Here is a 17,384-nt window from a genome sequence, read left to right on the forward strand (position 1 = left end):
GTGCCATAAAACTGTTGAGACTGAGACTAAGAAAATATAGAATTTGAAAGACTATACTGGTCTGCAACGCTCTGAAAATCTGCAGCCCAAGTGCTTTACAGACTAATCAAGTCAAAGTTTGTCATAGCACAATCACAAAGCATGCCCCAAAAGACTGAACAAATGGTAATGTCAATTCAGGATCAATTTGATCTTTAAAGTCCAATATCAAAGATCATGATTACCCTCAGAGGGCTTTACAACATATGACATCCCTATGTCCTTGAACCCTCACAGTGGATAATGAAAAACTCCCCCCAAAAAACCTTTAATGGGGAAAAATGTTAGAAACCTCAGGAAGAGCGACTGAAGAGGGATCCCTCTTCCAGGATGGACAGACATGCAATGGATGGATGTCGTGTTTACAGCACAAATCAACATAATAAAATCACAGTAATCAGACAGAATGTAATCAGTGCAAAGCATCACAAGTTTTCCAGAAGCATATAATGCAAACAAAATGCAAGAACATTTATACCTATACATCTATACATACATTCATACTTTATATACGTACATCACGATAATCAGCCCTAATGCAAAACACCTGAGTGTCCCTGACACAAGATCAAACTCAAGGGTATTGTAGTCTAATGGGATGTGTAGATTACAAAGACAGAGGACAAGAGGCGCAATATATATGTCAACACATAGGAAACACATTCTTTACAAAAAAAAAGATTCTATGAAGCACTTATTTTTGTACCACTTGTTATTGTCTCTCAAGCACATGGCAAAGCTTTTCAGTAGGCTGAGCAGTGGACACTTTAATAAACATTAGTAAACCATATTCTTGCAATTATACTCCATACAAATAGTGGTTTTGTGTTCAGCATTCCACTCCATGTTCCCATCCATGTGTTTCCCAGTTTAAAAAGGACAGAGGCTGTGGAGAAGGACACAACAGCAGTGTGACACCTCACTTCCAGGCACCATGAGAGGTGCTTGTCGTGCCTCTGTCATTACATTTACAGTTATTGTAGACCTACTGTAGACACACACACACACACACACACACACACACGCGCACATACACACACACTCAGTGGTGTAGAGTTACATCCTGCCACTGCAGTTTGCACCCTGTGAAGGGCAAGAGCAGCACTCCTGACCTCCACAAACACACACAAACACATAGCACCTCGGCTACTCATTACTCACAGCCATTTTTAGCTACATGAAGGATTGGGGAAGAGAGGAGATTATTGAAAATTATGCCGGAGGTACCCTTGGAGCAGTTTATTTACTCTGAGTATGAAGATTAATATTAATACAGCTGTGTTTGGTGCATCTCCTGCTTTCCTCTTGAACCACGATACACTTTCATCTGCAAAACAGAGCAGCTGGGACAGACTGAGAGTGTGTGTTTGTGTGGTCTCTGGAGTATATGTGTGTTGGCTTGTGTATTTTTCAGTGAATGAGGCAGTGTGTACTAGCATTGTGTATTAATTTAACCTGCCAAACTCGACCTGAAACTGTGTATGCGCGTATCATAAATTGGTTAAGCATTGTTTTTATGATGACTTGATCTTTTTTATTCTGAATAAACATGATTAACATATTTTTTGTGAAGATGTGAGAAGAACATATCCTCACATGGATAGAAAGAGAACAGACTCGATGGGGCTGCATGAGTTCAGATGTGAACGTGTTGTTTGTGATGATTGTGTGCACTGTGGTAGCAATAGGCTTCCCTCTGGGCTGACCAGGAGCTTGAGGAGGACACGGTGAAGGAGAGATGGAGAGAGGTAAGCAGCGCGCTCTGACTGAGTGATGAGGACAGCGGGAGGGAGAAAGAGAGAGACGGAGCTGACACAGGTGCTTTGGACAGGGGCAGAAGGGAGGAGGTGACAGGGAAATAGATGAGGAGAGCAAGAGGAGGAGCAAGAAAATGAGGTGACGAGGAAGGTGGTGATGTGAAAAAACCAATAAATTGTCCCAAAGTGATGATTGTGTCTGATATATACGGATAGGTAAAAGGCAATATGTGTACAACAAAGGTGTAACTTCTCAGTTTTTTCCCTGTCAGTTTTACAGTTTGTGTAACTCATTAAAATCTGTGGTACTCTGTTCATCGCTCACAATCAAGATGAGCTCTGAGTTGATAGAAATGCAGATGTTTTCATCTGGGTTGCTTTAAATTTAACAGTGAGCAGCAAATTCTGGGGCCAGATGCATAAACCATGTGTGCGTACAGAAAACATGAGTGTGCCTTTCCCCAAACATAAAGTGGTTATATAAAGGAGGAATGTGCAGTGACAATGTGCACACCTCAGGCATTCTTCAGACCAGGCGTACACACAGTTTTATCTGATATAGCTGCAGGTAATATGATAAGGAAATAAAATATAAGTTAAAAGACAGAAAACAATGTTTTAAGGTTGTCTGCCAACTTCACAAATTGTTTTGTTTTGTTTTGTTTTAGGGAGGGTTTGCAGGCTGCACAGGGTTCTGTAAAATGCTGACCAAAAGTTAAGTTATTTATGAGTAATACATTTCAGCATTATTTTTATTTTCATTCCCTGCCAGTGTTTACTTAATTTTATCGTGCGCGGCATTTTGTTAAGTTAGTTTCTACGTGGATTCTCTTACTGAATCATTGATCCTTTTGATGTTTACTAGTAATGATGACCAAGATTTCACCTAGGCAATGAGTTGCAGAAATGTGATGAATTAGTGGTAAGGATGCAACGAATATCCAGCCGTGTGTAATGACGGTCACTCTGGCACCACTGAAGAACCTCGCCAATGCGACACAGTCAGTGACAGTGACAGTTCTAATGAATGGTGGAGGGGCTCACGAGTCAATATGCAAACATATGTTTAAGGGCGTTTTCTATATCCATTTAGGGTCCACTGTGGGTGTGGAAATGAAGCACATCTTTATACATCTGACAAAAATAATTGGTATGCATATTTCCATTTCTGTGCGTACACCCAGTTTAACACTTGAATCTACAGAGAATTTTATGCGTCTTTTTTTGCCCTGCTCCTCTCTCAGCCTCCCAGTCATATTGGGGGAGCTTTTGGGGGCTGGATACAGCCTGACAGGAGACTTTTCAGACACTACTCAGGGCTTAACCCTTTAAAAACTGTCCGGTGAGTATAGTCTGGCAGCACACCCACAGCCCCAACTTCTATGTTTAAGTTAAATGGTAACTCATGTGACATGCATATCTTTGGAAAGCTTAAGATTCTCATGATTCAATTGATGTAAACCATTTCAAGATCAAATCTAAGCAGAAGGAACAATAAACACCTCTGTCAGACAGCCTACAAGAAACAATTAAACAATTGCTGCTGTTGTATCATTTCAAATTAGCTGGCACATTCCATGTAATCCAAATGGTTCAAGAACAAATTTCAGTTTACAGTGATTATGTCTTTGATGGGTGTTTTAGACTAATTTTGCAGGAATGATGATAGGTTTAAAATAAACCTTTCCCCCTCTGCATGTTTTTACAAAAAAAAGTACTTGTAAAAGGGGAGGTTCAGAAGGAGAGATGTTCTATCTCAGGCATCACTTAGAATGCAGCAGTCCTAAAACTTTGCTTTTCCACACAAAAGGTTTCCAAACTCAGGAAATTGCAACATAAAGTGGAGTGAATACACATGGGTTGGAAATCAGCACTGCCGCCTGATGTGGTGACAAAGAAAAAGTGAGTGAAAGGGTGTGCAGGGTTAAAGGTAAACAGGTGAACTCAATCAGGTTGATGAGCAGTGAACAGGTGAAAGGAACCAAGCAGTGCTGAGAAAAGGGGGGGAAAGGAAGTGAGATAAGTGAGGAAAAGAAGTGTCAAAATAAAGGGGGAAAAAAAGGAATCTGTATGACAATACTCATTTAATGGAGACATTTTAGTCGCATTTGCAGGGTGGGATGACAAAGCCAGTCTGGCAAAATATGAAATGATTAATTATTCATTCTGTCAATCAGCAGCTATTCTGATAGTCATTTAATTGTTTGAGACATTATTAGCCACTGTAGCAGTGTGGGATGGTAGTGCCGGTCTGTCAGCCATCATTGTGGTCCAGACTGAACATTTTGTGCAGACATTCATGGTGCCCAGATATAAGCCCACAACCTCTGGTGATCCGCTGACTTTTCCCTCAGTGCCACTACGAGGTTGACATATTTGGTTTTAGTGAAAGATTTCAACAACTAATGGGTGAATTGCCCTAAATTGAAGTCCCCTTCAAGAGGAATAGCAGCCTAATAGCTTTTGCGATCCCCTCACTCTTTATCTGGCATCATCAGGTCATTTTTTTCTTGTTGAGTACTATACTGTGACCAAATACACTTATGGCCTAAATTGGGTGCAAAACAAATGACATTCCCATTGACTTCAGCTGTAATTTCAGTGCTAGCTGGCAGATGTTAGCATGCTAACATACTAAACTAAGATACTGAATATGGCAATAACACTTGCACAAAATCAGCTTATAAGAATTGCTGCTGTTGTGTAATTGACTACTGAAGTGAGCCCAAGCCTACTCTGGTCTTAATCATATCTATCAACCAAAATATTTAAATCTTTTCATATGGAGGTAACCAAGGCGAAATATTTTATTTATATATTTTATGTGTATGAATTTTGGTTCTTACACAAAAAAAGGTTGCGAATCATTGGCTGTGAGCATGTTATCATGTTGAGGTTAACATTTAGCTCCAAATACTGCTGTGCCAAAGTACTGAAGTGTTTCATCAGGCAACAACGCCAAATATTTACTGGTTTCAGCTTCTTAAATTGGGAGATTTGGGGCTTTTCTTTATTTTATATGATAGTAAACGAATTTTTTGTTGGTTTTGTACTGTTGGTCAGATAAAACAAGCAAGTTAAAGAGGTCAGCTTGATTTTTGAGAAACTGGGATGAACATTGTTTTGACAGAGTTCTCGAGACAATAATTAGAGTTTTCACATGAAATTTTTGCATGTGGTATTTGTTTTTATTTAATGTGATTACAGCTCAGTCTCTGTTCTCTATCAGTAACACGTAATGCAGTTTTTTTTCAGTAGGCTTAGTGTATTACATGAACAATGTATTCAGCATTTCCAATTCTTTTGTTAGAATTATGGAAGAAACGTTGAGCATTTTCATTATAATGTCTGATTGTGGTTGGAACTGAGTGCAGGCATCGCTCTCTTTTAAAACCAAACCTATGCCCCTTTGCATTTATGTGTGTGCATTTCATCTGTAAAATTTATTCATGGTTATGTATTAAATGTGATATTGGAGGTGTGGGGTGGGACAGAGAGGGTTGCCCTCTGCTCCATGTTATGTTATGATGTAAAATGGCTGCTCTCCGTCGAGGGAAGGTTCAGCTGAGATTAGCAACGCTTGAGAAAAATAGGGAAGAGAGGAAGGGGGAAAAAAGGATGAGAGAGCAAGCATGGAGGAGCTAGAGTGGATAGAGTGTGAAAGAAGTAATCAAGTATAGTTAGGCAGCAGCAGGAGGAGAGAGACTGAGGTGGCAAGACGGAGAGAAAGAGAGAGAGAGGAATTGTGAGAAACTGTCAGATTAAAAAAGAAATTGTCAGAGGTCTCCCACTTCTGTGCATTCTGCTGCAGAAAATGTTGTTTCAAATGTGTCAAGTTTTTGGAGTTTTTGTCAGGACTGCTGCTGCTGTGCATGTGTGCTTTGAGGTGTGTTTGTGTGTTCGGTGATTGTTTGAATTTTTGTCTCTGACAATGACTCCCAGGTTCTGACAAGTCTGTCTCCCACTGATGTCAAGGACAAAAACCATCACCATACATTGCAAAATCTGACAAGTTGATTTTACTTCTTTTTTTTTTTAAATCTAGGAAACTGATTGCCTTGAAAAATGCAAGTGAATTTAACTATTGATTTTAATGTATGTTTACTTAATATCTGATTGTTAAGTTTACTTGAAATGTAGTTCTGTTTACTTAATTTTCTGAAGCTGTTGCAGCTTAAAAATGACACGTTTATTCAAATCACTCTGTCTAAGGTTTAGCAACTTCAGTAGTTCAGTTTACTGAATTATGTATCTGTATTCTGCCAGCTGCAAACTAGTCAATCATATTTCTATTTTGTTAAACATGTTCACAAAACACAAATCGCAGATCTCCTGATTTCATCATGGGTAAAATCCTCTTTGTACTGATCAAGTCAAGTCAGACTTACTTGGTTTACTGATGTTGCTAACACTTAAAGAGAACAAGGTCATTTTACTTGTCAGTTTTAAGTTACAACAACTTCACAAGATTATGAAAAGAAAGCAAAATTTCAAGTCAACACTTTGATATAAAGTAAACATCAGTTAGGTTTTATAGTTACATTTACTTCCCTTTTTTTAAGTGAATCAGTTTCCAAGACTATTTCAAGTAAGATCAACTTGACAGATTTTACATTGTATATGAATTCTTCTGTTCTCACTCACTTCGCTTTGCTGTCTTCCTAATCATGGCGATGTGTAATCAAACTCAATTACAAGCTTCCTCTCTCTTTCGACACCACTAGCTACACTAAAGCAGGTTAACTGGCCTCCTCACCACGATAATCTATCTGTTTCTGTGAGAAAATGATGACTCGGTGTGCTACTACTTTGTGTGAGCACCTTGTAATGCCAGTAGGGGTCTCTGTCTCACCACTAACAGCTGCTGCTGTGTTTGGCCACTCAGTAGATGTAACACTGAGGTTCGAGCCTGCAGTGAGCTGCCGTCAGTTAATAGTGGAAGCCACTACAATCCCTAAAGGATGTTTTGATGTGTAGAGACTTGTCTGTCTCACTGATTCATCCTCTGCTCTCTCTCTGTCTCTCCTGTGAACCCTGTTTCCTTGACAACCACGTTCAAGCAAGCAGACCTGTGGACAGGAATCGTTTTCACTCTCTTTTTATACATTTATGCACCGCCACTCCCAATGGTTATGATGTTAAATTAGGATTTTAATGTTTTTTACTGACTGATGATAGAGCGTGGAATCGGTGAGTGGGTGAGCCCACCATGCGGAGAATAGAGGGATGAGAATTAATTAATGAATAAAGAGGGGAGAAATGCAGAATGAAATTAATGAACAGTTAAATCAGTTGTATCTAATTAGATACTGGCTCATAACTTAATCACATAGACACTCTACTGTAACACATTTTTGCACCCCATGCTAAATTACTTTAGTTGTATGTTAACAGAATTGGAATCAGAGTCAACTTTATCGACCAAGTATGTTGCTACAGGGTCAGGTACTGTATGAATAATGAGTTATTTTATTTAGAGATGGATTAATGTGCATCTATTCATGTGTGCAGTAGATTGTATATACTGCACATGTGCTCTGATTAGAATGCCACAGAGTTTTGCTCACTTATAATAAAAAAAAGTAAGTAAAAAAATATTTTAAAAAATCAAGTTTACAAGTTGCAATGCTTTGATTAAAAAAAAAACATTGTATCAGGTGAAGATATAGAATGTGGGGTAGAAAATATCAGTAATACCTCATAGGAAGCTTCATAATAAAACTAATGTGAGGGAAACTTGGATAGCACAGACAGCCATCAAGGTCAGTCTTCTATGATTTGCAAATCTGCAAGCGCAACCACTATAGAGTCCTTTGACTGAATATAATTTTAAAACAGTTATAAATATGTGAAAATATGGTTGTGCCTTGCTGAAGCCCCATAGTCTCAGCTGCACATCTACTATATACTTCTACAGAAATAGAAATGTTTCACACACTTTTCATACATGTGTGATCACCAGAAAACACTTTCTCATCATGTACATGAGTATAAATATCAAATGCTTAGACTGAGATAACATGAACGTGACAACTTGTTATCAAAAACAGCTGTTACAAAAAAAAACAGATTTTTTTTCGAGTCAAATTTAAATTTGCATGTTATGAAAAAAGCTTATTATACAAACTAGTATGATTTAATTTTTACACACATGATGCTACAATTCTACCAGTTCTCCCACAAAACAACTGTCCCTGAGCGCTCCATGATGACTGCTTTCTGTATGAAGCTTCAGGCAACTACATGTAGGTGACTCCAGAGGATTACTGGCACCTGTGAATGTGGATTATGATGGAGTCATTGTATTTCTACAATTGGCTATGTTTTGTCACTGCTTAACTTTACTACCATCAATAGATTTTTAGATGTATGGCATTTATTCCACCAAGGCTAAATGCCTTAACTTACAGAGTTAGTAAAGTGAAAAATAATTGGTGTATCAACCCCATGTTTCAGATCCGCTCCTAAATTTAGTGGGTTCTTCCTTCGCTCATGCTACACTCTTCCACCAAATTTCATGAAAAATGGGCCAGTGCTTTTCTGTAATCTTTCTGACAGCCAAGCAAACTGAACTAAAAACATGACCTCCTTGGTGGAGGTAATAAAACTGCATGATGCTGGTTTATGGGAGAAGCAGTATCAGTAAAATGACAGATAATTGAATAATTTATATCCTAAAATCAGTATTAAAAGCCACTTCAATGATTAAGTTTTTTTCTGAAGTGCAGGGACACAATTTTAATAGAATGATCAAAATCAAAGCAATAGTGGTTAGGATTTCCTGACTTTAATCCCTAACATAGATCAAGCCTCAAAAATTCCCACAATGCAACTCAAAGGAGTCTTTTGCAGGACACTCTCTGCCTGGTAAACAACTACGTCACTCAAACAGCACACAAAAATTATTTTTTTGTGTGCTGTGTGCATTTTTTTTTAAAATAAAAAAACTGTAATGCCAGTTTTCTGTTGAAAAAAAATCTGTTTTTAACATCTCAATCTTAGGTTACCCAACTGAAATCACCATTGACAAAGATCAGGAGGGATTATAAAAGCTGTTTTTGGGATGTGTTATACTCTCTTTGTCAAGTAAAATGACTATAACATGTAAAATTAGTTCCCATTAAAGGGGACCTATTATTCTAATTTTCTGTTCATGCTTATATTTAAGGTTTCTACAAGAACATGTTTACATGCTGTAATGGTCAAAAAACATTTTTTTCCTCATACTGTCTGTGCTGGAACCCCTGTATTCACCCTCTTTCTGAGATGCTCTGTTTTTGCACCTGTCTCTTTAAGCCTTTTTCCCAAAAATGCCCAGTCTGCTCTGACTGGTTGGTGTGTGTGGATCTTCTGCATCTCTGTGTCTCTGCACCATCATCGCAGCCAGGGAATGAAAGAGTACAATGTCACCTTCTACCGTTTAAACTCACCTATAAAAGCATAAAAACACACTCAGACGTGTTCCAGCAAGAATAAGATCTTAAATTTGGGCACATTACAATGTAGCTACTTGTATTTACTTGGAGCCGAGAAATGACTGTGTATAGTGGCAGTTCCTCTGTTTAAAAATCATAACTAAAAGCTTCTTAACACAACTGGACATATTCTAGCGAGAGGAGAGAAATTAACAATAGCAGCAACTAAGATTACATGTTTCGCTGATGTTATGCAGTTGCATGTGGCAGTGTACTTGCAGCTTGGGAATGGCTGTGTATAAGCAATGCTATTTCTAATAAAAGCTTGTAAACACAATCGGGCATGTTCCAACAGGAATATAATTCAAAATATTGTGGCATAATTATCAACATTGGAAACCAAGTTTACGTGTTTTCTTGATATTAGCATGTAGCTTCATGTAGCATTGCCAGCTATGTACGGAAATACTTGCAGCGGTGCGACTAGCCATATAAAGAAATCCTCCACAAGCTATGATCAGCTTGTGAGAAAAAACAAACAAAAAACAAACAAACAAACAAACAAAAAGCCATAATTTTTTGCTCACAGGCACTAGTTTCACATATGTTTACCTCATAATAATATGAATATCTGACATTGTAACATTATATATAAGACAGAAAATGAGGAAAAACATAATAGGTCCCCTTTCAATATTGTGCTATCGTCACCTTAGAATTATAAAGACTTTTTTTTTTTTTTTTTTAAATTTCCAAAATTGAGTTATTCATATTTTCTTAACCTGTGAAAACATATTAACATTAAGTGAAGTATTAAAGTTCTATTCATTTCTGGAAATTTTATTAGAAAACAAAAAGGTTTACATCATTTTAGCTATTTGGAATACAAAAACTTTGGAGCTCAAGATAGAACCTTATAATTCAAAGATGGCGCTATGTGCTTTAGGTGGCAAATAGGCTCTGGCTCCATGAATACTTTGATCATGAAAGTGTGACCCATTATTTAAGAATTTTAGACTTTGTGCAATATTTTCAGTGTTTCAATGGGCTACATGCCTTAACTGGTATTAAAATGTCTTAAATAGATCATTCAAAAGTCCTGAAAATGACATGGGTTAGATTTTTTTGGAAATGTTTTTCTGATGTTGCATTGTAAAATGTCAAATTAATAAAGAATGCCTCTTGTACTAACATAACCAAAAACTCATCTTTTATAAAACAATAAATATTTAGGTTACTCTAAAATTGGTCTTGAATTTAATTACAAGTGGCTTTAAAAAAAAAACAAAAAAACATTAAATCCCACTTTCTCTAAACTTTAGGAACCTTGGTCATGGCACCAAAAAAGGAGGTTAAGAATCACGAGTCAACTGACAACCATTGTAGCACAGACAACACTAACGATGTGATGATAGAATACACTTGATATTCTTCGCTGTGTAGAACCACCGGGAGGTGTTTCAGACTCCAGTCAAGTGCATGCACTGTGAAATCCTACTGAGAGAGGAGGGACGGAACAGGCTGCCATTTATAAATAGAAAGAATCAGTGCGCGCAATGTCATGCTGGAGGAAAATGGGTCTCTCGAATTTGTGTTGAGTAAGCAGTGACTGGAGTTTTTATTAGGAGGAAATAGAGCGTTTAATTTCATGCTAATTCTTGGCATTAGTTCCAAATGTGACTTAAAAACTCCCTCTAAGTGCCTGAACTTTCATGTGCATGTGTGTGTGTAAGAGACAGCAATAAGAGAACAGGTGGCCTGAGCCTCTAGCAGTCCTTGCCTTAACCCTGCCTCTTCCCCCCCCCTCCATCAGCTGATCACTACGAGTCTCCTCCTCCTCCTCCCTGCATCATTTCTGCCTCACTCTGTCTTTCTCTCTGATCAAAATCACCCATGTTTACATCAAAACCCCTGCTCTTTCCCCTTTTTTCTGCCTGTCCCTGTTTATCCATCTCCCTACCCTCCCTTCGCTCTCTCTCTCCCCTCAGCCCTCGTCCCGGCTGCAGTTAGAGCAGGCTGACTAGCGGAGTGCTGTTGTCCCGAGCGCAGGGCAGAGGGAGCAGCACAGGAATCTCATCTAGCCCTGCTGCACAGCTCAGTGTCGAGGAGGAACTCTTTTTTTCCATCTTCATCACCCTCTCTTCCCATCACTCCTGCCTGTTTCTGTCTCTCTTTTTATGGGGGGTCTGTTTGAGGGATCTGATATGTTTAACCTTCACCATGAACCCAACAGTGAAGATCCACCTTCAGAATGGGACCCACTTTAACACCTACATGTACCAGGTAGGGACTTGTTTTTACCGGTGAAGGATTGTCTCCAGCTCAAACAGCTCTCTCTCTGTGGTCTCCACGTGTCCTTGCCTGAGTATTGATTTCATTGCTGATGACTCTTTTCTAGGAATGAGATATGGCCTCCTCTCACCTCCTCCTTTTCTCCTTTTCACCACCACGCTTCAGTCTTCGCAGTGATGCAAATTGCGTATCAGTTTAAAAATGTGGGCACACCCTCCTTTACTTAGACTTTTCACTGGTTAATGTGGCTGGTTGCATGTCTTCAACCTCCAGTTGTCCAAGAAAATGAAAGAGATGAGCACCTGTCATACACTTACGGGGACATCTCTTTTTTTTTCGGCGACTGCTGTGCGTGTTTGGTTTGCCATATTACAGCACGCATGCGAGAGACAGACTGTGCTGATGCACAACAAAAACTCTTTGTGCATGTCCTTTCATCCGAGCAGAGGAAGTATTCCCCTCTCTTCCTTCCTCTCTTTCTTTGTCCCTCTTTCTGGTGCAGGTTTTGTTTTTCTTTAATGAAGAAAACCAGGATACATGAATGGATGCTATTCTGGGCCCAGGCCTTCAATGGGCACAGAGCAGGAGAGAGGAAAAGTTGGAAGACTTGGAAGGATTTGACACCTTTGTTTGCTGAACCATTAGAAAAGGATATTTGGGAAAAATAAAGAGAGGTGATGTGTCAGTAAAAACACTTTTGCTGCGTCAATCAACTTCGTGGCCAGTAGTCAGGGTATTAAATAACTTTTGATATGCATGTTTTCACAGCGTTGGGTTGTTGGATTTCCTTTGAATCTCTTCAAAAAAGGTTCGAACTCCTCTAGATTCACTTACGCTTGGGATTTCACATTGATATCCCCTTTTTTCTAAGGTGTTCAGAGCAGGATTAACTGAGTTGTATTTACACAGAGCGCATTTGCTGTTGTGTTATCTGTGCTTCAGAAGTGAGTCCAGAGCTGGCACAGCTTCAGTCAGTCTTGGCATTATCCCTAATGTGCTTCACTTAGGCTGATTTGCTCATGACTCACAATGATTATGCAGAAGCCTAATTTTACTACATCTGTCTCAGCCTCGAAGAATAATCCCCCCAAAAGATGTGTTTGCTTCATTTATTTACTTTCCCTGTTCTGCCTTCTGAAGGGAAAACGCTTTTGGAAAAAGTTTTCAGTGAGTTCCTCCAGAGTGCCAGTCAGGGTGGAGATCTGTCAAGTGCTGCAGTCAGCTGCTTCGCTCGGCGGTCTCAAGAGCTGTCACAGCATCACACAGAGGGAATATCTCTCAGTGGCTTTGTGCATTTTTGTAGCATGTGCGCCCGCATGGATCTGCATTCACCTGATGAGACGTTCATGCAAAGTTCACACACTGCTCAAACACTTCACTTCCCTAATGAGCCATTGCTATGGTGATGGCTGCAGTGTGTGAAGTAGCGTCATGGCAACAGGTTACTCACTGCCTACTTCAGGCCAACACCCAGGCAAGGTGTTGTGGTGGTGGTGGTGTGTGTGTGTGTTCGTCTTGTGTGTAAGATCTGTCAGAGGAAGGTCGAGTCCACCTCTCCGCTGTTTGCTGCCTCACTCTCTCTGCAGTGGTGAAGAGTTACAGAGCTGTGATATCTGAGTCTCTCCGGGGACTCACTCATTCTCCGGTCCCCGGCCCTGCATTCATCTTCAGCATGGCGCTCCTTAGTGAATTACCGAGATTTACATCACAGTTAATTTAGTGTCTTCTGGTGCGCGCAAGTGAAAGGAGCCCAGTCATTCTATAGGATCCCTGATGGGGTTTCTCCTTCTCTGCGTATTAAATGATCTTTTCTTTGGATTTATTGGTCAATCTTTTTCTGTGATTTCAAAGTGGGATTTGCACTGTAGATCTTATACAGCATTCCTGCAACATTTGCTCAAATAAACACTTTCTATATTGGTTTCTGGGTTACAATGCAGTTAGTATGTTTATATGTACAAAATAGCCAGGTTTTTGCCCTTATTCTGAAGAAGACAATATTCCTACGAAGCTGTTTACATGTTAAGTGAAAAGGAATATTCCACTAATACTCCCGTTTACATGCAGCTATGCATACTCCGATTAATGTCCCCTAACATATTGTTTATTACAACAAAATGTAGAGGAGTGGAACAGCTGGAGCTACTTGTCAGTTTGCTTCTTTTAGTCAAAATAGGGTATTATTATTATAATAGGGTATTTTTTTTACAGTTTCTTATTGGTGGTGGACTTTTCGGACCGTGTGAGCTTGGCCCTCCTCTTCCATTCCTTAGACCACTTTCTGGAAAAGGTTGGCATTGCAATATTTTTGCACTATCCAAAAAGAGTTGATGTCCAAGTCTTTCAGAATGTTAAAAAGCAGTGTGTGTCTCCTAACCATGACCAGAAATGTGTGCTTTTCTGTACGCATCTCTACCCCACAGCTTTACAGACTTTTGGCGAGTTGGTTTGTGTACATCATATACATGACGTACAGATGGCTGTGTGTCACAAAGTGCAGTACAAACCCTAATTGAGACGCATACTCCAAATTGGCCGAATAGATGTTTAAATAATGCTTTTAAAACCTGAATAATACTGGTATATCCCACATGTCCTAATTGGAAAATGCTACATTTGAAACAAGGTTCCTGTTCGGAATATTTTAACAGAATATGCTGTCTGTATGACCTGCATCAAATTCAGAGTATTGTCATATTTAGAATAATAAGGGAATATTGGTGTGCATGTACCTCCTGTCAGTGACAGAGGTTGTTCAGTCAGACTTTAATGAGATACCTAAATTCAGTATATCCTCTAACTAACTTTTTTGTGTAATTATGCAGAATGACAGAAGGGAAAACAGGAAATGCAAAACTGATTTAGTGATTTTAGTGTGTGCACTGTGGCAGTGCTAACTAACGCCCACCACTGTGCTAAAAAATTCCTCAAGTTTAACTGGTCTTTCCAAAATGCAAAATACAGTCTGATTGCCAGTAATGTGCACTTGGGCTGTACGCATTCTCAAATTATCATAAACGATATTACATATCACAACCCGACCCTGTGATTCATACAATGTGTGAATGAGCTGATAGCCCTGTTTACTGTTTCCATCTCCTTTCTTTCTTGCTTAGTCACACATTTTCCTCGTTTCCTCTCCTCCTACCAACTGATGCTCGCAGAGACAATGTCACTGTCGCTGTTCTTGGGCTTTTGCAGAGATCAGTTTATATTTGTTTTGGCTTCAGTCTCCTGTTTTGTTAATCTACCCACACATGGAAGTTGCCATGAAGCTGCAGGCTGTTTGTTGCTCAGTGCATTCATTATTTTAAAGGTATAATCTACTGTATCTGTAATCTTCAATACATCCCTGGAGTTGTTCGATGGAGTGTTGTAATATTATTTAATTCTGTAAACCCCTTTCCCCTGTCCCGCCTGGTCTAAATCTACTTTTGTTAGTGCTTTCCTAGTTTTCCCCACCTTCAGCAACCTGCAGCAAACAAATGTGAACTTGTTCCCTTCAGTTGAGTTATATTGTGAGTGAAGGCTGAGTGAGCATTTGTAAAACTAACTGTATTAATATGGAGCAACTTTTTAAAGCAGGAAAATAGATATTGTGCTCAAATGACAGTGACACTGCAGTGAATTTAGCAACTGGTAAACAACATTTGCTCAGTTTACAGAAAAAAACCCAAAAACCTTAAAATGTAATTGGCTAGGTATTCAAAGATTCAATTGTCAAATCTTTCATCAGTCATTAAATCTCTTACTCATTTCACTATTCTGACTGACCATTTAAAGGCAAAATTCACAGGCAACACACTCAAACTGTGTTGGTGGCTTCCTGCATGCTTCTCTTTTTTTTCTGTGGTTTCAGAGCCTCTGGGCTGCGAGAGCAAGCACACTGCAAGTCATGTGTTCATTAGCTAAAGTTAGATTATTGGGCATGTTCATGTGAGCAAATGCACCTGCCAAGGTGATGTGCACAAAAGGCTAGCTCACAAGCTAATGTTAGCTTGCTAATGAATACCACAAAATATGATGTTATTGATATATTTCACATGCTCTGGCACTGCATGTGTCAGGCTCACAGGGAATAGACCCACATGACACATTACTCAGTGGCAGATCAGGTAATTGATAGTTGAGGTCTTTGATCACAAAAAAATACATCTGATACACAAGTGATTAGTTGGCAAACAAATCCAAAAAGGGCTGGACTAAGGCAGTGTCAAGAAACAGTCCAATATTAACAGGCACAAGAAAGCCAACACAAGGAAATACTGCTGGAGTGCTTGCTACACAAGATAAGGGTGAACTGGCACAGAAGGAAGGGAACGCGCAGCTTATATACACAAGGGGAGGGGAGGATAACAAGACACAGGTGTGGCACTTAGAAACAGGTGAGACACATTAGGGCAGGGTAGGTAATCACACAGGAGGGAAACTTGACAGGACGGAGGGATCTGAAATGATATGGGATTAACAAAATAAAACTAAAACAGAAAATGTTCAAAATAAAGAAATAAGAAAAACATGACCTGACACAGAGGCATGACAGCATGCATGTCTCCTGACTTGCTGCCAGCCAGACAGTGCCTCTTATGTGCTGCAGTTTGTATTTTTCATAACCAGTATCATAGACCCCCCCCTTCACACTTGTGCTGTCCTATCAATCTTAAATTAAAAAAGGCAAAACGCAACAAAAAATTATATTCAAAAAACAAAAAAAGATCAGTCTCAATCTTCTTTTCTATTGGTTGCTCGGCTGCCACTTTCTGGTAAAAGCTCATTAGAGTTGAAATCCACATGATGCGAAGATGGTGGATTAATTTTGTCAGTGGATTCACTCACACTAAATGGAAATGACTGTCAGTTGAATATTCGCCAATGTTAAGACATGTAGCCTTAAAAAGACAATAGGCTGTAAACCAGGAATACTCAACCTGCTGTGCTTGGGGGCCACTTTTGCAAAATGACAGGAGGCCAGGGGCCAGTTGCAGCAGCCCCTTTATGTTTCTAGGATTTTTAGATGTTTCTATGAATGTAGTCCATTTCTAGGATTATAGCATCATTACAGGATTTTAGGGCATTTCTAGGATTTTAGGAGGCCAGATTTAGCTCAAGGGCCATAAATTGAGTATCACTGCTGTAAACAAAGCAACATGCAACAAGCAACCCTTAATTTTTTTTGTGGTTAACAATTATTTATGACATCTTAAAAATACACCAACAACATATTGGTCCTTATCAAATCTCTTTAAAATTACCGTAGAAATATGAAGGAAGAAAACCTGGCTGATGTGAGTGATCTGACATTAAACTAACTCCTCTTGATGTAGCTGTACATTATCTAGCTAGTTAGCTCGTGCTTCTCTAACATTAGTTAACCTGTACGATTATATATGTACAATTATTGTGTCTGATTGTGACAGTTCCCCAGTCATATATTTTAATCATCATCAAAATCTGTTTTCTTTTCAATGTAGATACACTTTGCACATAGCAGGAACGTGGAAACTGACTGAGGTTCTTTTGGGTACAAAGCTTTCAACTGTTACAGAGCTCAGTGGATAAAGGGCCAGACTTAGGAAGGGCCAGTTGAGGAGGTAGTGTTCTTTTTTGAGTGAATTCTGAAAGTTTTTTTGCACTAACACTATCGTGGCACAATCAGGAGGATATTATACTGTATTAGTTCTCTCTCTCTTCTGAGATGGTTGTCTAATGAAAGAGACAGTGATCACAGTATTTTTTTCCACAAGACTTTGAATTGGAGGGGGATTCTCTTGATTGATGCTTAAAATGGCTACTTCATTAGGCTACTTGTGAAGTCTTCAAGAGACGCTGTCACTGAGATGAAGATCTCTTCTGCAAGATATTTCTGAGTAAAACAGAAATG

At 39.2% G+C, this 17,384-nt stretch overlaps 1 protein-coding gene across 5 annotated transcripts in view; it reads left to right on the forward strand.

The window, feature by feature from the left end:
* ppfia4 (PTPRF interacting protein alpha 4) overlaps window positions 1-17,384 on the forward strand; it is a 76,852-nt gene that overhangs the window by 28,046 nt on the left and 31,422 nt on the right. The window contains exon 1 of one of the 5 annotated variants that reach the window (XM_088085211.1): window positions 11,109-11,494. The exons of the other annotated variants lie outside the window; for them this stretch is intronic. Within the exon in view, the coding sequence (XP_087941337.1) occupies window positions 11,432-11,494 (63 nt within the window). The 5' untranslated portion in view covers window positions 11,109-11,431. Of the gene's footprint in view, window positions 1-11,108; window positions 11,495-17,384 lie in introns of those variants that run through there. 5 annotated transcript variants of the gene reach the window in all.

Source organism: Plectropomus leopardus, chromosome 2 (genome assembly GCF_026936395.1).
Source record: "Plectropomus leopardus strain MGB_pleo_1.0 chromosome 2, ASM2693639v1, whole genome shotgun sequence".
Classification (NCBI taxonomy): domain Eukaryota; kingdom Metazoa; phylum Chordata; class Actinopteri; order Perciformes; family Serranidae; genus Plectropomus; species Plectropomus leopardus.